The sequence below is a fragment of the Melozone crissalis genome, unplaced genomic scaffold, assembly GCF_028551555.1.
Source record: "Melozone crissalis strain CALT ecotype California unplaced genomic scaffold, PUWL_Pcris_2 ptg000150l_1, whole genome shotgun sequence".
NCBI lineage: Eukaryota > Metazoa > Chordata > Aves > Passeriformes > Passerellidae > Melozone > Melozone crissalis.
This window is the reverse complement of record NW_026535921.1, coordinates 494740-521935: the sequence shown is the minus strand read 5'-3', so window position 1 is coordinate 521935 and position 27196 is coordinate 494740. Positions and strand designations below refer to the sequence as shown.

The 27196-nt window shown below is 67.5% G+C and overlaps 1 protein-coding gene across 2 annotated transcripts in view; it reads left to right on the top strand.

Annotated features, from left to right (window-relative positions):
- DNMT3A (DNA methyltransferase 3 alpha) overlaps positions 1 to 27196 on the top strand; it is a 52056-nt gene that overhangs the window by 3141 nt on the left and 21719 nt on the right. Inside the window, exons 2-5 of one of the 2 annotated variants that reach the window (XM_054293420.1) lie at positions 9247 to 9419; positions 17125 to 17229; positions 22936 to 23257; positions 26790 to 26839. In XM_054293420.1, coding sequence (XP_054149395.1) covers positions 9351 to 9419; positions 17125 to 17229; positions 22936 to 23257; positions 26790 to 26839 — 546 coding nt within the window. In that variant the 5' untranslated portion in view covers positions 9247 to 9350. Of the gene's footprint in view, positions 1 to 9246; positions 9420 to 17124; positions 17230 to 22932; positions 23258 to 26789; positions 26840 to 27196 lie in introns of both variants that reach the window. The other variant, XM_054293419.1, reaches the window with a different exon arrangement.

Below are 27196 nucleotides of genomic sequence, written 5' to 3'. Positions count from 1 at the left end.
GTTCTCTTTTGGCCCATACCAGTTCTATTTTGGCCCATCCCAGTTCTGTTTTGGCCCATACCAGTTTTACTTTGGCCCATCCCAGTTCTGTTTTGGCCCATCCCAGTTGTATTTTGGCCCATCCCAGTTGTATTTTGGCCCATCCCAGTTTTGTTTTGGCCCATCCCAGTTGTATTTTGGCACACCCCTTCCCGCAGCAGGGCGCGGTGCCCCGGGGCAGCGCGTGGGCCGGCAGGTGCCACGGGAGCGTGCCAGGCACGCGTGTGCCACGGCGTGGCACGGCACGGTGCGGGCGTGCTGGGGTGCCTCCGGGGCATGGGATGGGGTTGGGGTTGGTGGGATGGCTCCAGGGCCTGACAGAGTTTAGGTTTGAGTTTGGGTTTGGGTTTTGTGGGATGGCTTCAGGCCCTCCGATGGGTTTGGGTTTGCTGGGATGACTCCAGGCCGTGGGATGGGTTTGGGTTTGAGTTTTAGTTTAGTGGGATGGCTCCAGGCCCTGGATTGGATTTGAGTTTGGGTTTGCTGGGATGGCTCCAGGCCCTGGCAGGGTTTGGGGTTGGATTTGGGTTTGAGTTTGGTGGGATGGCTCCAGGCCCTAGGATGCATTTGGGTTTGCTGGGATGGGTTTGAGTTTGCTGGGATGGCTGCAGGCCCTGGTTTGACTTTGGTGGGATGGGTTTGGGTTTGCTGGGATGGCCCCAGCCCTTCTCAGTTTGGGTTTGGTGGAATGGATCCAGGCCCTGGATTGGGTTTGGTTTTGGGTTTGGTGGGATGGCTCCAGGCCCCACTCAGTTTGGCCTTGCTGGGATGTCTCCAGGCCCCAGGATGGGTTTGGGTTTGCTGGGATGGCTCCAGGCCCTGGATTGGGTTTGGGTTTGGTGGGATGGCTCCAGGCCCCACTCAGTTTGGCCTTGCTGGGATGTCTCCAGGCCCCAGGATGGGTTTGGGTTTGCTGGGATCGCTCCAGGCCCCAGGATGGGTTTGGGTTTGGTGGGATGGCTCCAGGCCCCAGGATGGGTTTGGCCTTGCTGGGATGTCTCCAGGCCCTGGTTTGGGTTTGGGTTTGCCGGGATGGCTCCAGGCCCTGGTTTGGGTTTGGGTTTGCCGGGATGGCTCCAGGCCCTGGTTTGGGTTTGCCGGGATGGCTCCACGCCCTGGTTTGGGTTTGGGTTTGCCGGGATGGCTCCAGGCCCTGGTTTGGGTTTGGGTTTGCCGGGATGGCTCCAGGCCCTGGTTTGGGTTTGGGTTTGCCGGGATGGCTCCAGGCCCTGGATTGGGTTTGGGTTTGCCGGGATGGCTCCAGGCCCTGGTTTGGGTTTGGGTTTGCCGGGATGTCTCCAGGCCCTGGTTTGGGTTTGGGTTTGCTGGGATGGCTCCAGGCCCCGGGATGGGTTTGGGTTTGCCGGGATGGCTCCAGGCCCTGGTTTGGGTTTGGGTTTGCTGGGATGGCTGCAGGCCCTGGGATGGCTGCAGGCCCCACTCAGTTCCTCCCCAGCCCAGGAGGAGCCCTCAGCAGGCTCCGCTCCCCCGGCACTGCCCCGTCCCTCTGGCCCGGTGCTGGGCTCGGTGTGTGCCGGCGGTGTGGGGCCGGTGCTGGCAGTGTGGGGCCGGTTCCGGTGGTTCACCACTGCTCCCAGCCCATCCCATCCTGCTGAGCATGGCCCCAGCCCTGCCCCGGGCTCCCAGCCCTGCTCCGGGCCCCCAGCCCTGCCTCAGCCCTGCCCTGGGCCCTCAGCCCTGCTCTGGGCCCCCAGCCCTGCCCCAGCCCTGCCCCAGCCCTGCTCCGGGCCCCCAGCCCTGCCCCAGCCCTGCCCCAGCCCTGCCCCAGCCCTGCTCCGGGCCCCCAGCCCTGCCCCAGGCCCCCAGCCCTGCCCCAGCCCTGCCCCAGCCCTGCCCCAGCCCTGCTCCGGGCCCCCAGCCCTGCCCCAGCCCTGCCCCAGGCCCCCAGCCCTGCTCTGGGCCCCCAGCCCTGCCCCAGCACTGCCCCAGCCCTGCCCCAGCCCTGCCCCGGGCCCCCAGCCCTGCCCCAGCCCTGCCCCAGCCCTGCCCTAGCCCTGCCCCAGCCCTGCCCCAGCCCTGCCCCAGGCCCCCAGCCCTGCCCCAGCACTGCCCCAGCCCTGCCCCAGGCCCCCAGCCCTGCCCCAGCACTGCCCCAGCCCTGCCCCAGGCCCCCAGCCCTGCCCCAGCACTGCCCCAGCCCTGCCCCAGGCCCCCAGCCCTGCCCCAGTCCTGCCCCAGGCCCCCAGCCCTGCCCTGGGCCCTCAGCCCTGCTCTGGGCCCCCAGCCCTGCCCCAGCCCTGCCCCGGGCCCCCAGCCCTGCCCCAGCCCTGCCCCAGCCCTGCCCCAGCCCTGCCCCAGGCCCCCAGCCCTGCCCCAGCCCTGCCCCAGCCCTGCCCCGGCCCCGCTCACCGGGATCAGGCCATCTCCGGGTTTTCTCCCCGGTAACGGAGCTCCTGCCGCTCCTGGCTGCTCCCGGCGGGGCGTTCCCGTTCCCGGTGCTGCAGCAGGATCCTGTTCCTGCGGGACCCCCGGCTGCATCCGCCCTGTGCCACCTGCAGGGCTGGGCACGGCCGGGCACGGCCTGGCACGGGGGGCCCGCATGCCCCAGTGGCCCGTCCCACCCCATAATACCCCATAATATCCCATAACACCCTATAACAGCCCATAACAACCCATAACACACCATAACACCCTGTAACACCCCATAACACACCATAACACCCTGTAACACCCCATAACACACCATAACAACCCATAACACCCCATAACAAACCATAACACCCCATAACACCCTGTAACACACCATAACAACCCATAACACACCATAACACCCTGTAACACCCCATAACACACCATAACAACCCATAACACCCCATAACACACCATAACAACCCATAACAACCCATAACACACCATAACAACCCATAACACACCATAACACCCTGTAACACACCATAACAACCCATAACACACCATAACACCCTGTAACACCCCATAACACACCATAACAACCCATAACACCCCGTAACACACCATAACACACCATAACACCCTGTAACACCCCATAACACCCCATAACAACCCATAACACCCCATAACAACCCATAACAACCCATAACACCCCGTAACACACCATAACACACCATAACAACCCATAACACCCCATAACAACCCATAACACCCCATAACAACCCATAACAACCCATAACACCCTGTAACACCCCATAACACCCCATAACAACCCATAACACACCATAACACACCATAACAACCCATAACACACCATAACAACCCATAACACCCCATAACACACCATAACAACCCATAACAACCCATAAAACACCATAACAACCCATAACAACCCATAACAACCCATAACACCCCATAACACACCATAACACCCCATAACAACCCATAACACACCATAATACCCCATAACACCCCATAGCACACCATAACACCCCATAATACCCCATAACACACCATAACAACCCATAACACCCCACAACACTGCATAACACCCCGTAACACACCATAACAACCCATAGCACACCATAACACACCATAACACACCATAACAACCCATAACAACCCATAAAACACCATAACAACCCATAACAACCCATAACACACCATAACACACCATAACACCCCATAACAACCCATAACACACCATAATACCCCATAACACCCCATAGCACACCATAACACCCCATAATACACCATAACACACCATAACAACCCATAACACCCCACAACACTGCATAACACCCCGTAACACACCATAACAACCCATAGCACACCATAACACACCATAACACACCATAACAACCCATAACACCCCGTAACACCCCATAACACACCATAGCACACCATAACAACCCATCCCATCCCATAACACCTATAACAACCCCAGAACACCCCAGAACACCCCATCCCACCTCACAACATCCCAACACAACCCATAACAACCCGTAACAGCCCATCCCGCCCCATGACACCCCATAACAACTCATAGCACCCCATAACAACCCATAACACCCCATAACACCCCATCCCACCCCATAATATCCCTTGCCATTCCATCCCGTCCCGCCCCATCCCATTATCCCGCCCCACGCCCTGGGCACGTTGGTGCTGCTCTGGCTGTGGGGCTGTGCCTGCCCTTGGCTGTGGTGTGCCAGGTGCTGGGGTGCCCTGGGGTGCTGGGATTGACTCTGTGGGGTGCCCTGGGGTGCTGGGATTGTTCATGAGGTGCTGGGATTGACTCTTTGGGGTGCCCTGGGGTGCTGGGATTGACTCTTTGGGGTGTTGTGGTGCCCTGGGGTGCAGTGAATCGCTCCCTGGGGTGCTGTGGGGTGCTGGGATTGACTCTTTGGGGTGCTGGAGATTGTTCATGGGGTGCTGTGATTTACTCTCTGGGGTGCCTTGGCGTGCTGTGATTTACTCTTTGGGGTGCCATGGTGCCCTGGAGTGCAGGAATCACTCCCTGGGGCTCTGTGGGCTACCATGTGTTTCTCCCTAGGGTGCTGTGGGGTGCAGTGACTCCATCCTTGGGGTGCCATGGATGCAGTGACTCCATCCTTGGGGTGTAGGGGTGCCATGGGGTGCAGTGAATCACTCCCAGGGTTGCCATGGGGTGCAGTGACTCCATCCTTGGGGTGCCATGGGGTTCAGGAATCACTCCCTGGGGTGCCATGGGGTACAGGGGTGCCATGGGGTGCAGGGGTGCCATGGGGTGCAGTGACTCCATCCTTGGGGTGCCATGGAGTGCAGTGACCCCATCCTTGGGGTGCCGTCTCCATCCTTGGGGTGCCATGGGGTGCGGTGACTCCATCCCTGGCATACACCACAGGGTTTGCTCAGGGTCCCCCCTTGGGGCCAGGTGTATTTTTAGTATTTTTAGGATCGCCCCAGCTCTCGCTGGCACTTCACCCCCGAGTCCCCCAGATGCTCCCAGAGCTGTGGCACGCAGGGGCCAAACATTTCACCCCTAAATTACCGCCCCGGAGACGGGGTCAGGGCCACGGGCTGGGGGTGACACAGGGCTTTGGGGGCGCACAGGCTGGGGGTGACTCGGCTTTGGGGACGCACGGGCTGGGGGTGACGCAGGGCTTTGGGGGTGACTCAGCTTTGGGGGGCTCAGGGTGATTCAGGGCTTTGGGGGTGCACAGGCTGGGGGTGACTCGGCTTTGGAGGTGACTCGGCTTTGGGGGCGCACAGGCTGGGGGTGACTCACGGCCGCCGCTCCTGTCCCCTCTCTGAGTCAATCCCGGAGCCGTTCCGTGCTGCTGGCAAGGAGGAGGAGGAGGAGGAGGAGGAGGAGGAGGAGGAGGAGGAGGAGCGCGGCGGTGGCAGTGACTCAAAGTGACAACAACAATAATAATACGCTGCGGCACTTGTCACGGGAGCGGCGCTTGGCCGGGGTCCCTCGTGCGTCCCCACGGCCGCCGGCGCACGGGGACCCCGGCCAAGGCGGGGGTGTCGCCGCCGCTCGCGGGGTCGCCCGGGGACGGGGGGGACACTGCGGTGACGGCGTCCCGCGGGCACCGGGGGCTGCGGGGGACACCCCGCTCGCCGTCACCTAAAATGGCCGGTTAAGGTCCCTGCAGGCTCCCGGCTGCGGCACGGCACCGCCGAGGTCCCGAAATATATATATATATATATATATATATAAAGAAAAAAAAGGAAAGGAAAAAAAAAAAGCAAAAAGGCGGGATTTCGGGTGGGTTTTCCATCCATTTTCGTGCCGGTGGCTGCCGCGTGTCTCGCCCAGCCGGCGCAGGTAACCCAGTTCGGAACGCCTCTGCCGCCGCGCCGAGCGTGACTCGCCGCTCCTGCCGTGCGGCAGCGGCACCGCCGGGGCCCCCGGGAGGGCAGCGCCGCCAGCACCGGGGACGCGCGGGCCGCGCACGGGGAGCGCCGGAGCGCCGGGCGGGCTCCGTGCCCGCGGCCGCGGGATGCCGCCGAGGCCGGTGCCGGCGGCCTGAGCCAGGGCACGGTGCCGCGGATCCCCCGTGCCGTGCCGTGCCGTGCCGTGCCGTGCCGTGCCGTGCCGTGCCGGGCCGTGCCGTGCCGGGCCGTGCCGGTAAGAGCGCGGGGAGCGGGGCCGGGTCCCGCGGGCCCCTCCGGGATGGGGCGGGCGGCGGGAAGCGGCCGGGCCGCGGCGGATCCCGGCTTTGTTCGGCGGCCGGGGCTCGCTGCGTGCCGCGGGGTTTGTGCGCACAACTATTTTTAGAGCCTTCGGAGACCATGTTGGCTGGAAGCGAATCAAAGCCGCCGGCAGCGCCAGGCGGGCCCGGCCGGGAGGGAGGGAGAGGGGCTCGGCCGTGCCCCGGGGCTGCCGGAGGGTCCCCGCTGCCGGGGCGACCGGGGGCGGCACGGCGGAGACCCCCGGCTTGGGACCCGCGGCTTGGGACCCCCGGCTTGGGACCCCCCGAGCGAGCGCGGCCGGGGATCCCCCGAGGTGCAGCCGCGGTGTCCCCGGTGCTTCCCTCCCGCTGCACGTGTCCGTGCCGTGCCGGGCCGGGCCGGGCCGGGCCGGGCCGTGCCGAGGCGCGGCGGGAGCGGGGTCCCGGGGGGCTCGGGGATAGTGAGGGGCTCAGCCAGCGGCACCCCGGGAGGCGACTCGCGGGGGAACGGGGAGCCGAAGTGCCGTGCCGTGCCGTGCCGTGCTGTGCCGTGCCGTGCCGTGCCGTGCTGTGCCGGGCCGGGCCGGGCCGGGCCGGGCCGTGCCCTGCCGTGCGGCTGCCTGGTGGCACCGCCGCTGACAGGGGGGCAGTGCGGTGGTCGGGGGGTGCGGGGGGTGCCGGTGCCAGCCCCGGCCCGTCACCGACGGCATCCCGGTGCCCGCGGGCCGAGCGTGCCCGCGGGGCGCCGGCGTGGGGTGGCAGCGCTGTGCCACCGAGGGGGCCGGGGCTTCCCCGGGAGCTCCCCGGGCTGCGGAGGGAAGGGGGCCGGGGAGTCCCCCCCAGCGCCCGCTGCGTTTGGGGTACAGCGTGCACCCCACAGCCCCAGTCTGCACCCCCAGATCCCGCACCCCAACCCTGCACCCCCGGCCTGCGCCCACCCCCCACTCCCCCTGCCCTCCTCATCCTCCTCATCCTCCCCCCAGCCCGCGGGAGGGGCCGCTCGGGGGGCACTGGGGCAGGGGGCTGAGCTCCCCCATCTGCCCCCCAGCGCCCCAAATCCCGGCGGCCGTGTCGGGGGCGGCCGCAGCCCCCCAGCGGCCCCCCAGCGGCCCCCCAGCGGCCCCGGGCGCGGGCCGGGGGGATGCCCTGGGCTGGGAGCGGTGCCGAGAGCGGCGTCCTGCCCGGCCCGGCCCCCCCGAGCCCCCCGCCCGAGCCCCCCGCCCGCCGCTGGGAACGGCTGCGGCTGGAAAGCTCTAGAAACAAATTGCAGCTCCGGTGCCAAAGGCAACAGCAGCCCCGGCCATGGCGAATGCAGCGTTTGCCATAGCAACAGGTGCCGGCTGGCGCCTCCCCCCCGGCCCCCCGCATGCGGCCCCCGGAGCCCGCAGGCAGCGCCCCCCGCACCCGGGACCCCGCACCCGGGACCCCGCACAGCCAGCACCCCCCGCACCCGGGACCCCGCACCCGGGACCCCGCACAGCCAGCACCCCCCGCACCCGGCACCCCGCACAGCCAGCACCCCCCGCACCCGGGACCCCGCACCCGGGACCCCGCACCCGGGACCCCGCACAGCCGCACCCCCCGCACCCGGCACCCCGCACCCCGCAGCCCGGCCCGCACAGCCAGCACCCCCCGGACCCCACAGCCAGCGACCCCCGGCTCCCTGCATCACGCTGCGCCCCCAGGCAGCGCTGGGCACCCCTGTCCTGCACCCTTGGCACCCCAGAACCCTGCAGGTGATGGCACTGCCGGCCCCTCACTGACAGCACCCCGCACATCCTGCACCGTGCAGACACTGTGCCTGGTGCCCCACAGTGTGCACCCTAAACCCCACACACCCTGCACCCCAAACCCTGCCCTGTGTCCCTGCAGCGTGTCCTGCACCCCACACACCCTGCACCCCAAACCCTGCCCTGTGTCCCTGCAGCGTGTCCTGCACCCCACGTGCCTCTCACCCTGTACCCTGCACCCCACAGCCCTGCTGGCCCACACCCTGCACCCCACAAAATGCACACTGCACCCCTCGTACCCCACACTGCTCACAAGGTGCACGGTGCACCCCAAAACTGGGCACCCCGTGCTGTGCAAAGGGCACCCACACTGAGCATTGGGTGCTGGGTGCCCTGCACCACACTCTGCACCCTGTGCCCACAGCCTGCACCCCGCACCATGGGCACTGTGCCCCACACCATGGACACTGTGCCCCACAGCTGCGCCCCACACCATGGGCACTGTGCCCCACACCATGGGCACTGTGCCCCACAGCTGCGCCCCACACCATGGGCACTGTGCCCCACACCATGGACACTGTGCCCCACAGCTGCGCCCCACACCATGGGCCCTGTGCCCCACAGCTGCGCCCCACACCATGGGCACTGTGCCCCACAGCTGCACTCCACACCATGGGCACTGTGCCCCACACCATGGACACTGTGCCCCACAGCTGCGCCCCACACCATGGGCCCTGTGCCCCACAGCTGCGCCCCACACCATGGGCACTGTGCCCCACAGCTGCACCCCACACCATGGGCACTGTGCCCCACACCATGGACACTGTGCCCCACAGCTGCGCCCCACACCATGGGCACTGTGCCCCACAGCTGTGCCCCACACCATGGGCACTGTGCCCCACATTCTGCACCCCACACCATGGACATTGTGCCCCACCACTGCAGCCCTGTGGGCTCCCCACATCTCACACCGTGCCCCCTGTGCCCCACAGTGCTCCCCATGCTCTGCACCCCTCACCACGCAGCCTGAACCGACAATGTGCACCCCCTATGCACCCCTCACCCACACCCCGCAGCCCTGACCCTCACCCCGCACCCCTGTGCCCCCCTCACCCCACACCCCGACCCTGCATCCCCTGTTCCCCCTGTACCCCTGACCCTCACCCCGCACCCCTGGCCAGGCCGGGATGTTCTCGGGCACCGTGCGGGCACTGGCGGGGCATCAGCCCAGCCCAGCCCAGCCCAGCCCAGCCCGGCCCGGCCCGGCCCGGCCCGGCCCTGCCGAGTCAAGGCTGTGGCACGTTAATAATTGCCGGGGCTGGGGCCGGGCCGGGCCGGCGGGGCGGGAGCAGCCCCTGACCCGTGTCCCCCCGCTCTCCCCGCAGGGCCAGCAGCGAGCAGGCGGCGGCGTCGGGGACGGCTCCGGGACCCTCCGAGCGCAGCGGGCTCCGCTCCGGTGCTGCTGACAGGCGGCGGCCCCGGGCCCACCATGCCGTCCAGCGGGAGCCTGGACACCGGCAGCCCCGCGCCCAGCCGCGAGGCGCTCGACACGCACAAGGTACGGCCCGGTCCGGTCCCGGGGCTACGGGGGACCGGCACGTCCCGGGGATACCGGCACATCCCGGGGCTACGGGGGACCGGTACATCCCGGGGATACAGGCACATCCCGGGGCTACGGGGCACCGGCACATCTCGGGGGTACGGGGCACCAGCACATCCCGGGGCTACAGGGGACCGGTACATCCCGGGGATACCAGCACATCCCGAGGGAGCGCGGCCGGAGGGCTCCGGGGATGGACTCCATCCCGGCCATGGGGCTCCAGGGCTCAGCTCCGTCCCGGCCATGGGGCACCGGGAATGGGCTCCATCACGGCCATGGGGCACCGGGGCTCAGCTGCATCCCGGCGGGGGCTCCGGGGCTCGGCTCCTTCCCGGCCGGAGAGCTCCGGGATTTGGGTGGTTCCCGGCCAGGGGCTCCGGGATTCGGCTCCTTCCCACCCGGGGGGCTCCGGTGCTCGGCTCCGTCCCGGCCATGGGGCTCCGGGGATGGACTCCGTCCCGGCCATGGGGCTCCGGGGATGGACTCCGTCCCGGCCATGGGGCTCCGGGGCTCTGCTCCATCCCGGCCATGGGGCACCGGGAATGGGCTCCGTCCGGGCGGGGGCTCCGGGGATGGACTCCGTCCCGGCCATGGGGTGCCGGGGCTCTGCTCCATCCCGGCCATGGGGCACCGGGAATGGGCTCCGTCCCGGCGGGGGCTCCGGGGCTCAGCTCCTTCCCACCCCGGGGGCTCCGGGGCTCGGCTCCTTCCCAGCCATGGGGCACCGGGGTTCAGTTCCTTCCCGGCCGGGTGGCTCCAAGGCTCGGCTCCTTTCGGGGGCTCCGGGTCTCGGTTCCTTCCCGGCCGGCGGGAGAAGGGGGCGCGGGGCCCCCGGTGCCGCAGGGCGGAGGGGACGGGGGAAGCGGGAGAGGCCTGAGGCACGGGCGGGCGGGATTAGCGCGGATTGAGCTATTCCTGGCGCCGGGCAGCGCGGGGAGGGGATGGGGACACAGACCTGCTGTCACCTCCCGGCTGCGGGGACGGCTGGGCCGAGGCGGCTGGCACGGTGCGGGTGTCCTCCTGTGTCCGCCAGGATGGGGGGTGTACCCGGAATGGGTCTGTCCCCTGGGATGGGGGTGTCCTGGCCCCGGAGTGTGTGCTGGGTTCATGCCCTGTGCCAGGCGGGTGGCCTGTAACCCTCGTGCCAGCCCTGCTGCCCCCTCGGGGGGTCCCGTTTGTTCTGGGGGTCCCTGCACCTCCTCCATGTGTGACACCAGGCTCAGGAGGGACACCAAGTACCTGCCTGGCCAGGGTGGCCACTCCCAGTGGCAGGGCTGGCATGGCCGTGGCTCTTCCTGTGGGGCAGTGCCCAGCAGCACAGGGCAGCGCTGGGCAGAGCGTGGGCACTGGGGCACGGCCAGCTGGACACCTGGACACCGTCCCACTGCGGGCACGGCCAGGTCAGGGTCACATCCCGGTTCCTGTGACCGTCCCACGGCCAGGTCAGGGTCACATCCCGGTTCCTGTGACCGTCCCACTGTGGGCACGGCCAGGTCAGGGTCACGTCCCAGTACCTGTGACCGTCCCACTGTGGGCACAGCCAGGTCAGGGTCACATCCCGGTTCCTGTGACCGTCCCACTGTGGGCACAGCCAGGTCAGGGTCACGTCCCGGTTCCTGCTGGCCACCTGGGTCACGCTGTGTCACACGGTACTGCTCCCCATCCTGCAGCCATTGGTCCCGGCAGCCTGAGGGGCAGGACCGTGTGTCCATGGGGTGTGTCCATGTGTCCCTTAGGATGTGACTGTGTCCGCTGGGATGTATCCGTGTGTCCCCCGGGATGTGTCCGTGTGTCCCCCGGGATGTATCCGTGTGTCCCCTGGGGTGTGTCCCTGTGTGTCTGTTGGGATGTGTCCGTGTGTCCTGTGGGATGTGTCCATATGTCCCCTGGGATGTGCTCATGTGTCCCCTGAGATGTGTCCCCGTGTGTCCATGTGTCTGTTGGGATGTGTCCGTGTTTCCCCTGGGATGTGTCCATGTGTCCCTGGGATGTGCCTGGCACGTTTTTGGCACAGCTGGGGGCATGGGTACCCCATGGCCAGGTCGGTCTTGCCCTGCAGGAGCCGGGAGCGGGGTGGATGCGCAGCCCCCATGCTTTGGGATGATTCTGGGGGCACGGGGGGCACAGAGCAGAGCCGGGGCAGTGCCCGCTGCAGCCCGGTACCCCCGGGAGCAGGGCAGTGCCCGTTACAGCCTGGTGCCCCCGGGCCATGGCAGTGCCCCTGCAGCCCGGTACCCATGGGAACAGGGCAGTGCCCGCCGCAGCCCGGTGCCCCCGGGCCCTGGCAGTGCCCGTTACAGCCCGGTACCCATGGGCACAGAGCAGAGCCAGGGCAGTGCCCGCCGCAGCCCGGTGCCCCCGGGCCCTGGCAGTGCCCGTTACAGCCCGGTACCCATGGGCACAGAGCAGAGCCAGGGCAGTGCCCGCCGCAGCCCGGTGCCCCCGGGCCCTGGCAGTGCCCGTTACAGCCCGGTACCCATGGGCACAGAGCAGAGCCAGGGCAGTGCCCGCCGCAGCCCGGTGCCCCCGGGCCCTGGCAGTGCCCGCGCTGGCAGCCGCGCTCGGCCGGGCGCTGTCCCGGGCTGACCCCGCGGGATGCGGCGCCGCCTCCCCCGCGGCCGCACGCCGAGGTCACGGTGCTGCCGGCGGCTCCGCTGCCCCCGCGGCCGGCGCGGCCGAGCCTCCCCCGGCGCCTCCGGGCGGGCCGGGCCGGTGGCTGCGGCGGGCCGAGCCCCGCTCCCGGCCGGGGCGGCTCGGTACAGCCGGGATCCCGGGGCCGCGGGCCGGGCTGTGCTCCGGTACCAGGGAGCGAGGCCGGTGCCAGGGAGCGAGGCTGTGCTGGCAGTACCGCGGGCTGGGCTGTGCTCCGGTACCAGGGAGCGAGGCTGTGCTGGTGGTGCCCAGATCGGGGCTGTGCTCCGGTACCAGGGAGCGAGGCTGTGCTGGTGGTGCCCGGATCGGGGCTGTGCTGGCGGTACCACGGGCCGGGCTGTGCTGGCGGTACCGGTTAGCAGGGCCAGTGCTGCAGATCGAGGCTGTGCTGGCGGTACCGCGGGCCGGGCTGTGCTCCAGTACTGGGGAGCGAGGTCTGGCACCGGGGAGCGAGGCCGGTGCTGCAGAGCGGGGCTGTGTTGGCGATACCGGGGAGCGGGGCTGGCGGTACCGGGGAGCAGGGCCGGTACCGTGGAGTGGGGCTGGTATCACTGAGCAGGGCCGGTACCAGGGAGCAGAGCCAGTACCGGGGAGCAGGGCCGGTACCGCTGAACAGGGCTGGTACCGCTGAGCAGAGCCGGTACCAGGGAGCAGGGCCGGTACCGGGGAGCAGGGCCGGTACTGCTGAGCAGGGCCAGTACCGCGGATCAGAGCCGGTACCAGGGAGCAGAGCTGGTACCGCGGATCAGAGCCGGTACCGCTGAGCAGGGCCGGTACCAGGGAGCAGAGCCGGTACCGCTCAGCAGGGCCGGTACCGCACAGCAGAGCCGGTACCGCTCAGCAGGGCCGGTATCAGGGAGCAGAGCCAGTATCAGGGAGCAGGGCCGGTACCGCTCAGCAGGGCCGGTACCGCTCAGCAGAGCCGGTACCGCTCAGCAGGGCCGGTACCACGGAGCAGAGCCAGTATCAGGGAGCAGGGCCGGTACCGCTCAGCAGGGCCGGTATCAGGGAGCAGGGCCGGTACCGCTCAGCAGGGCCGGTACCAGGGAGCAGGGCCGGTACCAGGGAGCAGGGCCGGTATCAGGGAGCAGGGCCGGTACCAGGGAGCAGGGCCGGTACCAGGGAGCAGGGCCGGTACCGCTCAGCAGGGCCGGTACCGCTCAGCAGGGCCGGTACCAGGGAGCAGGGCCGGTATCAGGGAGCAGGGCCGGTACCGCTCAGCAGGGCCGGTACCGCGGAGCAGGGCCGGTACCAGGGAGCAGAGCCGGTACCTAGAGCAGGGCCGGTACCGCTCAGCAGGGCCGGTACCAGGGAGCAGGGCCGGTACCAGGGAGCAGGGCCGGTATCAGGCAGCAGGGCCGGTACCGCTCAGCAGAGCCGGTATCAGGGAGCAGGGCCGGTATCAGGGAGCAGGGCCGGTACCTAGAGCAGGGCCGGTACCAGGGAGCAGGGCCGGTACCTAGAGCAGAGCCGGTACCTAGAGCAGGGCCAGTACCAGGGAGCAGGGCCGGTACCGCTCAGCAGAGCCGGTACCTGGAGCAGGGCCGGCAGCGCAGCCAGCACTGCGTCATGCCGCAGCCCGGCCGCCGTTCCGTTCGTTCCGTTCGTTCCGCCGTTCCCCCGGGCTGTTGCTTGGCAGCGGAGCAGGAGCGGCGCCGGGACGTGCCCGGAGCCCCGCGCTCCCGGGGACGGGCCGGTGATGGATGCGCGGTGATGGCTCGGGGATGATGCGGGCACCGGGGGGCTGCGGCACCGGGACGGGGCACAGAGCCCCCTGTGCCAGCCCTGCTGCCGCCCCGGCTTTTGGGGTGCCGGCTGTGCCCCCGGAGGGTCCCTGGTCCTGATGGGTGCTGGGGCATCCCCTGGTCCCACAGCAGGGACCCTGCTGTGCCCTGGCCATGGCAGCTCTGCCCCTCCAGCTTTTCACCCTGAGGCCCCCTGGCCCCTCTGGGTGCCCCCCAGCTGCATCCTGGCACCCCCAGATCTTTCATGTACGTCCACTAAATGCTGCCAGGGCCTGGATGGGGCCAGGGAGGGACAGCTGGCTGGGGCAGTGCCAGCAGCCAGGGTGGCACTGGGGCACAGGGACGGGTGCCAGGGTCTGCCCTGCACCCCTGGGTGCTGCCCTGGCCCTGCAGCACAGCGAGGCACAGGGAAAGGGGGCACAGGGACCCCCAGAATCCCCTCAGGCCCCTGTGCCCCGGATGCTGCTGGATCTGGGATCCTGACACGGCCCTCGGAGCCGTCCCAAAACCTTCCAGCAGGATGCCATGTGCACTGGGGCCCGGCCCTGGCGGGGGCTGTCCCTGTCCTCATTCAGGGCTGGCAGTGCCAGCAGGTGCCAGGGCTGGGGGGTCTGTCAAGGGCTGGAGTGTCCCCGCACAGGGTGGGCAGCTGAGTGTGGGTGGGTGGCACAAGGGAGCTGGCACGGGGGCCATGGCTGGGGGCACCGTGGCAGTGGGACACCACGGCCATGGGGCACCACAGCCATGGGGCACCAGAGCCATGGGGCACAGTGTGTCCCAGTGCCATGGATTTTCATGCAGGACCCCCAGGGATGTTCCAGCTGCATCCTGAGGGCACAGCTGCCCAGCTCGAGGGCACAGGGCAAGAGTGTGGCAGCACTGGGGGCACAGGGCAGGGATGTGGCACCTCTGGGGGCACAGGGCAGCAACGTGGCAGTGTTGGGGGCACAGGGCACACACAGCAGCACTGTGGCAGCGTTAGGGGCACAAAGCAGCACTGTGGCAGCTCTGGGGGCACACAGTAGCAATGTGGCAGTGTTGGGGGCACAGGGCACACAAAGCAGCACTGTGGCAGCTCTGGGGGCACACAGCAGCAGTGTGGCAGCTCTGGGGGCACAGGGCAGCCCTGGTGTCACACACACAGCCGTGTGCCATCCCTGGTGCCGCACACACAGCAGTGTGCCATCCCTGGTGCCTCACACACAGCAGTGTGCCATCCCTGGTGCCACACACACAGCCGTGTGCCATCCCTGGTGCTGCACACACAGCAGTGTGGCAGTGTTGGGGGCACACAGCAGCAGTGTGGCAGTGTTGGGGGCACAGGGCAGCCCTGGTGCCCCACACACAGCAGTGTGCCATCCCTGGTGTCACACACAGCCGTGTGCCATCCCTGGTGCCCCACACAGCCGTGTGCCATCCCTGGTGTCACACACAGCCGTGTGCCATCCCTGGTGCCGCACACACAGCCGTGTGCCATCCCTGGTGCCCCACACGGCCGTGTGCCATCCCTGGTGCCCCACACAGCCGTGTGCCATCCCTGGTGTCACACACACAGCAGTGTGCCATCCCTGGTGCCGCACACACAGCAGTGTGCCATCCCTGGTGCCCCACACACAGCCCTGTGCCATCCCTGGTGTCACACACACAGCCGTGTGCCATCCCTGGTGTCACACACACAGCAGTGTGCCATCCCTGGTGCCCCACACAGCCGTGTGCCATCCCTGGTGCCGCACACAGCCGTGTGCCATCCCTGGTGTCACACACACAGCAGTGTGCCATCCCTGGTGCCCCACACAGCCATGTGCCATCCCTGGTGCCCCACACAGCCGTGTGCCATCCCTGGTGCCGCACACAGCCGTGTGCCATCCCTGGTGCCCCACACAGCCATGTGCCATCCCTGGTGCCCCACACAGCCGTGTGCCATCCCTGGTGCCGCACACGGCCGTGTGCCATCCCTGGTGCCCCACACGGCCGTGTGCCATCCCTGGTGTCACACACACAGCCGTGTGCCATCCCTGGTGTCACACACACAGCAGTGTGCCATCCCTGGTGCCCCACACAGCCGTGTGCCATCCCTGGTGCCCCACACAGCCGTGTGCCATCCCTGGTGTCACACACACAGCCGTGTGCCATCCCTGGTGCCCCACACAGCCATGTGCCATCCCTGGTGCCCCACACAGCCGTGTGCCATCCCTGGTGCCACACACACAGCAGTGTGCCATCCCTGGTGCCCCACACAGCCGTGTGCCATCCCTGGTGCCCCACACGGCCGTGTGCCATCCCTGGTGCCCCACACAGCCGTGTGCCATCCCTGGTGCCGCACACACGGCAGTGTGCCATCCCTGGTGCCCCACACAGCCGTGTGCCATCCCTGGTGCCCCACACAGCCATGTGCCATCCCTGGTGCCCCACACAGCCGTGTGCCATCCCTGGTGCCCCACACGGCCGTGTGCCAGCCCCAGCGTGCGGCCCCGTGCCTCTGCAGCTGCCCCCGGCTCTCTGTCCCTGCCCGCCCCATCCCCTCCCGGCCTCTCCCTGTCCGGCCCCGCCGGCCTCTCCTCCTTCCCGCTCCCCCTCCGCGGCCTCTTCCTGCTCGGCTGCTGCCGCTGCGGGATCTGCTGGGGCTCAGGTGAATCCCGCCCCGCGCCGTGCCGGGGCCTGGCCCGTGCCCGCCGCGTGCCCCCGCGTGCCCCCGTGTGCCCACAGCGCCCAGAGCAGGGACGGTGCCCCTGGTGATGGCAGTGCCAGGGCACAGGGGCGCATTCGCTCCCCGGGGCCTGTTCCTGCTGCGCCGCCATGTTGGCACACGCGTGCTGCCAGCGCCAGGCCGGGCCGCTGTGGCACCGGGGGCCACGGGGCACTGCCAGCTGCTCCTGTAGGGCACGGCAGGGTCCCCAAAACAGGCACTGCCCGCTCCAGGGGTGCCCGGCTCCTGCTGCTGGCCCTCATCTCCAGGGAGAGCCATGGCTGCCCCCAGGCCTGTGCTGTGGAGTGCCCACAGGGCCCTGCTGCGCTCCGTGCGCCGGGTTTGGAGGGTGGCATCGGTGGCACGGTGGCACAGGGCAGGAGGGTCACCCGGTGAGGCTGTGCCACTGCCCAAGCATGGCGGGAGCCACTGCCACCCTCCCAGGTGCCCTGGTGCTGCCAGCCCGGCAATGCCACGGTGCTCCCCCCTGCGCAGGTGCCCATCCCCATGGTGCCCGCGGTGCCCGTGACCCCGTGCCCAGCCCAGGGGTGTAACCATCCTGTGTGTGTGTGGCTGGCAGGGGGAAGAGGAGCCCGAGGAGACCCCGAGCAAGGAGGAGAAGCAGGAGCCAGGCACGCCCATGAGGAAGGCCGGGCGGCCCGGGAGGAAGCGCAAGCATGCCCAGGTGAGCCACGGGCACGGTGCCAGCTGGGGGCACTGGGTGTCCCCACGGGGCTGCTTTGGTGACAGACCTCTGCTCCTCCTGGTGTGCCATGGGCTGTCCCGTGTGCCAGGGAGCTGAGGCAGAGGGGTCCCCAGAGCTGTCCCTCCCCTCCTGTGCCCTCCTGTGCCCTCCCGTGCCCTCCTGTGCCCAGTGGCACTGTCCCACCCCGTGTGACTCTGCTCCATCGTGCATTCCCTCCCTGCCTGGGTGGCTCTGTCCCTGTTGCCCCACCCTGGGAGCAGAGCCCCGTGAGGGTCTCCCCAGCCCCTGCCCGTGGCTGATGCCCACCCAGCACTCAGCCCTCGCTGTGCCATGGGCACCGTGCCCGCTGGGGTCGGCTGGGAGCCACAGATGTGCTGGACAGGCCCCAGGGCTGAGGACGCTCGTGGCTCGTCCCTGCCAGGCCATGGTGTGTCCCAGTGCCACTGGGGAGCCACCTCCCTGCAGGGCGGGCACCTGGCTGGTGCCACCATGAATTCGGTGTGAGCAGAGGAGCAGGTGGAAGGTGCCCTTGGGCTCTCTCAAGCTCAGGCAGTGTCCCCAGACCTTGTTCACACAAGAGGGGACAGGGCGGTGACAAACAGGCCCAGGTGATGAGGGGACAGGGGGGTGACAAACAGGCCCAGGGTGATGGTGATGAGGGGACAGAGGGGTGACAAATGGGCCCAGGGTGATGAGGGGACAGAGGGGTGACAAACAGGCCCAGGGTGATGGTGATGAGGGGACAGGGGGGTGACAAACAGGCCCAGGTGATGAGGGGACAGGGGAACGAGCAGGGCCTGGGGGACAGACAGAGCTGAGGCCTCTCCACCCTTAGAAGGCTGCAAATCCTTTTTGGAGAAGTTTCTGGCAGCCAAAAGGGCTCATCCTGTGCTGGGAGCTTTCAGTTCTGAGCTGCCTGTCCTGAGGTCCCTGATCCCCAATCTCTGATCCCTGATCCCTGGTCCCTGGTCCCTGATCCCTGATCCCTGCCATGCCTGTCCCTGATCCCTGATCCCTGATCCCTGATCCCTGATCCATGGTCCCTGCCATGCCTGTCCCTGATCCCTGGTCCCTGATCCCTGATCCCTGATCCCTGATTCCTGATCCCTGGTCCCTGGTCCCTGATCTCTGCCATGCCTGTCCCTGATCCCTGGTCCCTGATCCCTGATCCCTGCCATGCCTGTCCCTGATCCCTGATCCCTGATCCCTGCCATGCCTGTTCTGACAGTCCCTGATTCCCTGCCATGCCTATCCCTGGTCCCTGCTCCGTGCCATGTTGGTGCCAGGGGCACAGCCGTGTGTCACAGTGCCACCCGAGGCAGTGTCAGTGCCACCCGGGTTGGGGCAGTGTCACCCGGGGCAGGGCTGTGCGAGGCTGGCCGGGGGTTGTTGGCAGTGTCACCGGGGGCAGTGTCAGTGCCACCCGGGGCAGTGTCAGTGTCACCGGGGGCAGTGTCAGTGTCACCCGGGCCGGGGCTGTGCGGGGCTGGCCGGGTGAGCCCCGGGCCGGAGGAACGCGCGGGGCGGGGGAGGCGCTGCAGGAGAGCAGTGCTGGCACGGGAGCGGCAGCGGGGCCGGGAGCAGCGGGGCTGCGGTGTGACACCTGCAGGGAGGGCTCGGCCAGCACGGCCCCGGCACCCTGGAGGGACGGCAGCGGTGCCAGGGCAGCGGGCACAGCCTGCCCAGAGACGGGGTGGGTGCCCATCCCTGTGTGCTCCGACAGCGCCACGCTGTGCCAGGGCTGGGGCTGGGGCTGGGGCTAGTGCCAGAGCTGGTGCCAGAGCTGGTACCAAACCTGGTACCAAACCTGGTGCCAGAGCTGGTACCAAACCTGGTACCAAACCTGGTGCCAGAGCTGGTGCCAGAACTGGTGCCGGTGCTGGTGGCAGAGCTGGTCCCGAGCTGGTGCTGGTACTGGTGCTGGTACCAAACCTGGTACCAAACCTGGTGCCAGAGCTGGTGCCAGAGCTGGTACCAAACCTGGTACCAAACCTGGTGCCAAACCTGGTGCCAGAGCTGGTACCAAACCTGGTGCCAAACCTGGTGCCAAACCTGGTACCAAACCTGGTGCCAGAGCTGGTGCCAAAGCTGGTGCCAAACCTGGTGCCAGAGCTGGTGCCAGAGCTGGTGCCGGTGCTGGTGGCAGAGCTGGTGGCAGAGCTGGTACTGGTACTGGTGCTGGTACCAAACCTGGTGCCAGAGCCGGTGCCAGAGCTGGTACTGGTACCAAAGCTGATGCTGGTACTGGTGCCAAAGCTGATACTGGTACTGGTGCCAACACTGGCCCTTTGTCCGGCAGCACCCGGTGCCAGCAGAGCAGAGCTGGCATGGCCAGCCCCAGGCAGTGCCAGGGCAGCCCCTGCAGATGTGAGCCACTAAAAATCTCCTCCCTGAGGAGAGCCCGCTGTGCCAGGGGCACCGGGGCAGGCTGAGGGCAGCTGGCACTGCCGTTGGGCACAGCTTGGCCTCAGGGGTGCCCAGCACCCGTGCCCAGGTGGGCAGGCTGTGCCCGTGGGGTCTTGCCATGGTCAGTGCTGTGAGAGGGCACAGGGAGCTAGGTGGGCACAGCCCTGTGGGGACGGGTGTCACGGTGTGGGTGAGCTGTGCCAGGCCGTGCCAGGCTGTGCCAGGCTGTCCTGTGCTGCGCCGTGCCATGCAGTGCCATGCCATGGCTCCAGCACTGGCATCCCCAGTGCCAGCTGTGCCTGGCAGAGGGACACCCCTGTCAGGGGGTGACAGGGGCACCTTCCCCGGGCTGGGGTGGGCACAGGAGTCCCCAGCCCCGTGTGCCACCCCCCGTCACGCCCTTGGAGAGTGTCCCCAGTGTCCCTCGGTGTCCCCAGGGCAGCAGGGAGGGCACAGGGAGTGTCCCCAGTGTCCCTTGGTGTCTCAGGGAGTGTCCCCAGTGTCCCTCGGTGTCCCCAGGGCAGCAGGGAGGGCACGGGGAGTGTCCCCAGTGTCCCTTGGTGTCTCAGGGAGTGTCCCCAGTGTCCCTCGGTGTCCCCAGGGCAGCAGGGAGGGCACAGGGAGTGTCCCCAGTGTCCCTTGGTGTCTCAGGGAGTGTCCCCAGTGTCCTTCGGTGTCCCCAGGGCAGCAGGGAGGGCATAGGGAGTGTCCCCAGTGTCCCTTGGTGTCTCAGGGAGTGTCCCCAGTGTCCCTCGGTGTCCCCAGGGCAGCAGGGAGGGCACAGGGAGTGTCCCCAGTGTCCCTTGGTGTCTCAGGGAGTGTCCCCAGTGTCCCTCGGTGTCCCCAGGGCAGCAGGGAGGGCACAGGGCCGTGCAGAGCAGCCTCCTCAGCGGGGCCCAGCGCAGGCAGGGAGCAGCAGGAAGGCAGAGCCCGTTCCCAGAGCCCGTCCTGGGGCTGGAGCTGCAGGAAGCGCCGCTGGGGGGGCAGGAAGGGACAGCGGGGCCGGGAGGGGACAGGGATGGGGACAGGAGGGAACAGGGACAGGGCTGGGACGGGGACAGGGACAGGGACACGAGGGGACAGGGATAGGGACGGGAAGGGGAGACTGGGACGGGAAGGGGACAGGTCACTTGTCCCCTTCCCATCCAAAATCCCCAGAGCCTGCAGCCGCCCCGAGTGTCCCCAGCCCCGCTGTCCCGGGTGTCCCAAACCCCTCTGCCCCGAGTGTCCCCAGCCCCGCTGTCCCGGGTGTCCCCAGCCCCGCTGTCCCGAGTGTCCCAAACCCCGCTGTCCCGAGTGTCCCAAACCCCGCTGCCCCGAGTGTCCCCAGCCCCGCTGTCCCGGGTGTCCCCAGCCCCGCTGCCCCGAGTGTCCCCAGCCCCGCTGTCCCGAGTGTCCCCAGCCCCGCTGTCCCGAGTGTCCCCAGCCCCGCTGTCCCGGCTCCTTCCCGTTTCCTGCCGTTTCCTCTCCCGGCCCCTGCATTGTTCTCACACGGATGCGGCCCCGGCAGCGGCGGGAGCGGGGCCAGGGGTGCCGGGACCCCTCAGCTGCATTGGGACCCCTCAGCTGCATGGGGAGTGGCACTGGGACCCCTCAGCTGCATGGAGAGTGACACCCAGGACCCCTCAGCTGCATTGGGACCCCTCAGCTGCATGGGGAGTGGCACTGGGACCCTCTCAGGGACAGGGGGTGCGGCAGTGTCTGGGTTTGGGACCTGTGCTAATCTGGGATCCATCCTGGTATGGGACCCCTCAGCTGCATGGGGACCCATCCTGGTTTAGGACCCATCCACATTTAGGACCAATCCCGGTCTGGGACCTGTCCTGGTCTGGAACCTGTCCTGATTTAGGACCCATCCTGATTTAGGACCTGTTGTGGTTTAGGACCCGTCCTGATCTGGGACCCATCCTGGTTTAGGGCCCATCCTGGTTTGGGACCTGTCCTGGTCCGAGCCCTGTCCTGGTTCAGGACCCATTCTGATCTGGGAGCTGTCCTGGTCTGGGACCCATCCCAGGCAGCCAATGGGGGTGACAGGCCAGGGGTGACAGGCCAGGGTGTCCTGTGCCCCGTGGCACCAGTGGGTACCTCATGGAGGAAGCAGTGCCCGTCACCTGCCGTGCCCCTGTAGCTCATGCCCTGGTGCCAGCGGCCCCTGGCAGTGGGCAGCACCTGAGCTCACACCAAGGCCCCCAGCTGTACCATGTCCCCTCCTGGGCTGTCATCAAACGGGACATTGTGGCACCTGTACTTCACTGGGGACAGGCAGGGAGGGTCCACTGCCCACCGTGCCACCCTGGCATCATGCTGTGCCACCCCGGCATCACGCTGTGCTGTGGGAGAGCGCCAGGGCCACCTGGAGGGAGTGGCAGCAGCTCCAGGGTCTGTCTGGGAGTGCTCAGGGCCAGGGCTGGGCTGGGCTGGGCTGTGCCTGTCACACACACACACCTGTCATATACACACCTGTCACACACACACACCTGTCACATATACACTTGTCACACACACCTGTCACACACACACTCCTGCCATATGCACCTGTCACACACATGCACCTCTGACACACACGCGCACACACACATCACACACCTGTCACACACACGCACATCACCTGTCACACACATATACTCCTGTCACATACACCTCTCATACATGCACCCTGTCACATACACACCTGTCACATACACACGTGTCACACACACACCTGTCACATACACATGTGTGTCACACACACACACCTGTCACATACACCTGTCTCTCTCACGCACACACACCTGTCACACACACTCACACCTGTACGTTTGATACTCCTGAGAGTGCCATGGTGGGGTGTCCTGCTCCTCAGGGTGACACAGCAGCATGTCCTGCTCATGAGGGTGTCACACCCGTGTGTCCTGGCCCTGGGGCTGCTGTGCCACTGTGTCCTGGTCCCAAGGATGTCACACCCATGTGTCCTGGCCCTGGGGCTGCTGTGACACCGTGTCCTGGTCCCAAGGGTCCCCTTCCAAGGGTCCCTTTGGCAGGCAGCAGCACCTGTCACACCTGGCATGCACGGGGTGGGACTGGGTGTCCTGGTCCCAGGCAGCAGCACCTGTCACACCTGTCCTGGCCCCAGGGTCCCTTTGGCATGCCTGGCACACCCGAGGTGGCACTGGCTGTCCTGGCCCCAGGGTCCCTTTGGCATGCCTGGCACACCCGCGGTGGCACTGTCCCTTTCCGGCACGATGCGCTGCTGTCCCCCCCTCTGTACCATCACCAAGCAGCCCTTCCCTGTCCCAGCAGGCGGAGAGCAGTGACAGCCCCAAGGACACGGCGGCCGCCCCCAAGTGCCCCCCGGCGTGCCCCGAGGCCGGCCCCGCCGAGCCGCTGCCCAACGGGGACGTGGAGGGCGACGCCGAGGAGGCCGGGGGCAGCCCCAAGGGCGGGCGGCCCGAGGAGGACGAGGCCGAGAGCCCCGCGGCCGGGGAGGCGGGCCGGGCCCTGGAGAACGGCCGCTGCACGCCCAAGGAGGGGCTGGACGCGCCCGCCGACGACGGCGACACGGCCCCCTCCGACCCCCAGAAGAAACGCGGCAGGAGGAAACTCCTGGAGGGAGCTGAGAAAGGTGAGAGTGAGGCAATGGGGAATCCTGTGGGACACCAGGGACCCCCAGAGACCCCCAGGGACACCAGGGACCCCCAGAGACCCCCAGGGACACCCAGGGAGCCCCAGGGACCCCCTAGGGACACCAGGGACCCCCAGAGACACCCAGGGACACCCAGGGAGCCTCAGCCCCTCCGACCCCCAGAAGAAACGCGGCAGGAGGAAACTCCTGGAGGGAGCTGAGAAAGGTGAGAGGGAAACCCTGGGGGCTCCTGCTACAGGGACTGGACCCTGGGGACACCAGGGACCCCCCCCCCCCCCCCAGAGCCCCCCCAGCTCCACAGGGACCCCCAGGGACCCCCAGCCCCTCAGGGATCCCCAGAGACCCCCAGGGACCTCCAGGGACCCTCAGAGACCCCCCAGCCCTCCAGAGACCCCCAGCCCCTCAGGGACCCCCAGCCCCTCAGGGACCCCCCAGCCCTCCAGAGACCCCCAGCCTCTCAGAGACCCCCAGCCCCTCAGGGACCCCCAGCCCTCCAGAGACCCCCAGCGCCTCAGGGACCCCCAGCCCCTCAGGGACCCCCCAGCCCCTCAGAGACCCCCCAGCCCTCCAGAGACCCCCAGCCCCTCAGGGACCCCCCAGCCCCTCAGGGACCCCCAGCCCCTCAGGAATCCCCCAGCCCCACTGTCCTGCTCCACGAGGGCTCTGGGCTGGGCAGCACTGCTGCAGGAGGAGGAGGAGGAGGAGGAGGAGGAGGAGGAGGAAGGGCTGATGCCCTCCATGCCATGCAGGATTTGGGGTGGGGGGCTGTTCCCACACCCTGCTGAGGGGTCAGCCCCGGCCTGGCTGGGGCGCGGCTCAGCACAGGGGTCCTGGGGGTCCCAGGGCATTTCTGGCCCGTGTCAGGGGGTGCCCAGGTAGTGCAGCCCCCCTGTAGATCCTGGCCCGACGCTGGGTGCCCAGGACACCAGGGACAGGGACAGGGACAGGCTGGGGACAGCCCCGAGCAGCCCCTGATTCGGGGATCACCTGCAGGGAGGGCTCTGACGGTGAACCCCACGCTCCTGGGGACAGGAGCTCACCTGCTGGAGCCCAGGTGCTCCCTCTGGAGCCCGGGACAGCCTTGTCAGCATTCCCAGCTCTGGCACTGGGGCCTTCCTGGCTGGAATCATCACAGACCGACCGGCCATGCCGAGCCAGGGAGGGTCTGGATGGACAGGGAGCTGGGAGGGAGCTGGAAGGGGCTGGGATGGAATGGAAAAGGCAGGGATGGAGGTGGCAGAGGCAGGCATGGCCAGAGCAGGCAGGGATGGCTGGGACAGGCAGGGACAGAGCTGGAAGAGTCAGGGATGGAGCTGAAATAGGCAGGGACGGAACTGGGGCAGGCCGGGATGCAGCTGGCAGAGCTGGGATGCAGCTGGCAGAGGCAGGGATGGCTGGGACAGGCAGGAATGCAGCTGGCAGAGCTGGGATGGCTGGGGCAGGCTGGCATGGCAGAGCTGGGATGGCTGGGGCAGGCAGGAATGCAGCTGGCAGAGCTGGGATGGCAGGGACAGGCTGGCATGGCAGAGCTGGGGTGCAGCTGGCAGAGGCAGGGATGGCAGGGACATGCAGGGATGCAGCTGGCAGAGGCAGGGATGGCAGGGACAGGCTGGCATGGCAGAGCTGGGGTGCAGCTGGCAGAGCTGGGATGGCTGGGGCAGGCTGGCATGGCAGAGCTGGGGTGCAGCTGGCAGAGGCAGAGGCAGAGGCAGGCCTGGCGGGATGGATGCACGGACGAGCCGCACGCTGCAGATGCTGCCGCAGTCACGAGGCGCAGCCGCAGCCGCGCTCGGGGGGGGGAGCGGGAGCGGGGGGAGCCCCGGGCGGCCCCAGGGCAAACGGACCCGGCCGGGGCTGCGGGAACGGGAACAGCAGGAGCGGGGGGAGCCCCGGGCAGCCCGAGGGAAAATGGACCCGGCCGGGGCTGCGGGAACGGGAACGGAAACGGGAACGGCTGGAGCGGGGGGAGCCCCGGGCAGCACCAGGGCAAACGGACCCGGCCGAGGCTGCGGGAATGGAGGGTGCGGTGTGGGAGCGGTACCGGGAGCCGGGGCTGCTGTGAGGCTGCCGGGAACAAGCTCCATCCATCCATCCATCCATCCATCCATCATCCATCCATCCATCCATCATCCATCATCCATCCATCCATCCATCCATACCTCCATCCATCCATCCATCCATCATCCATCCATCATCCATCATCCATCCATCCCTCCATCCATCCATCCATCCATCCATCCATCCATCCATCATCCATCATCCATCCATCATCCATCCATCCATCCATCCATCATCCATCCATCCATCCATCCATCCATCCATCCATCATCCATCCATCATCCATCCATCCATCCATCCACCCATCCATCCATCATCCATCCATCCATCCACCCATCCATCCATCAGCCATCCATCCATCCATCCATCCATCCATCATCCATCCATCCATCATCCATCCATCCATCCATCCATCCATCATCCATCATCCATCCATCCATCCCTCCATCCCTCCATCCCTCCATCCATCCATCCATCCATCCATCCATCATCCATCCATCCATCCCTCTATCCATCCATCCATCATCCATCCATCATCCATCCATCCATCCATCCATCCATCCATCCATCAGCCATCCATCCATCCATCCATCCATCATCCATCCATCATCCATCCATCCATCCATCCACCCATCCATCCATCCATCATCCATCCATCCATCCACCCATCCATCCATCAGCCATCCATCCATCCATCCATCCATCCATCCATCATCCATCCATCCATCCATCCATCCACCCATCCATCCATCAGCCATCCATCCATCCATCCATCCATCCATCATCCATCCATCCATCCATCCATCCATCCATCCATCATCCATCCATCCATCCATCTGTCCATCCATCCATCCCAGTGTCACACTGTGCCCCCCCAGTGCCCGTGCCAACTGCAGGGCACTCTCCCGGTGTCACACTGTGCCACCCCAGTGCCCGTGCCAGCCCGTGGGTGCCCGCAGTGGGGGTGAGCCCCCCGTCCCCGCCGCCCCCGCGGTTCTCAGCCCCCGGAACCCTCGGTTTATTTTTAGCCGCTTTCCCGGCAGCGCTCTCGGAGCCGCCGCGCCGCGGATGTGCCGAGCACAGGAAGCAGCGGCGGGGCTGCGCCGCTTCCCCTGCCCGCGGGGGGGTCCCTGCCCCGGACCCCCAAAAACCCGCCCGGCACGGGGGCTCCGGGGGGCTCGGCACGGGCTTGGGGGGCTCTGGATGGGCTGGGGGAGCCCCCTCTCCCCTCTGGAGCCCTGGGTGAGGGTCCCATTGCCCTGCAGGGTCCCGGTGGGGGTCCCATTGCCCTGCAGGGTCCCGGGTGGGGGTCCCATCTCTCCCTGGAGCTCTGGGTGGGGGTCCCATCCATCCCTGGAGCCCTGGGTGTGGGTCCCATGGCCCTGTGTGGGTCTGGGGGGTCCCAGCCCCACACTGGCACTGATGCCATCACCGCTCTCTGTTCCGTGTGCAGGCAAGGACGAGAAGGAGGAAAACAACAACTTCGACAGCCTGAAAATGGAGGCAAGTACGGCCTGGGGCTGCTCCCTGCGAGGATGGGCACGGGAGATGGGCATGGCACACCCAGGGGATGGGCACAGCCCCACAGACACCCCAGGAAATGGGCACAGCACACCCCAGATGGGCACAGCCCCATAGCCCACCCTAGGAGATGGGCATGGCACACCCAGGGGATGGGCACAGCCCCACAGACACCCCTGGAGGTGGCACAGCCCCACAGCCCCCCAGGCAGTGTGGTGCCCCTCATGCCCACGGGCGCCATCTCCCCCTGCTCCCTCAGCCCCAGGCAGATCTGTGCCTACATGGTGCCAGGGGTGCCCATCAAGGTGCAGCTGTGATGCCATGGCCTCCAGGGCATGT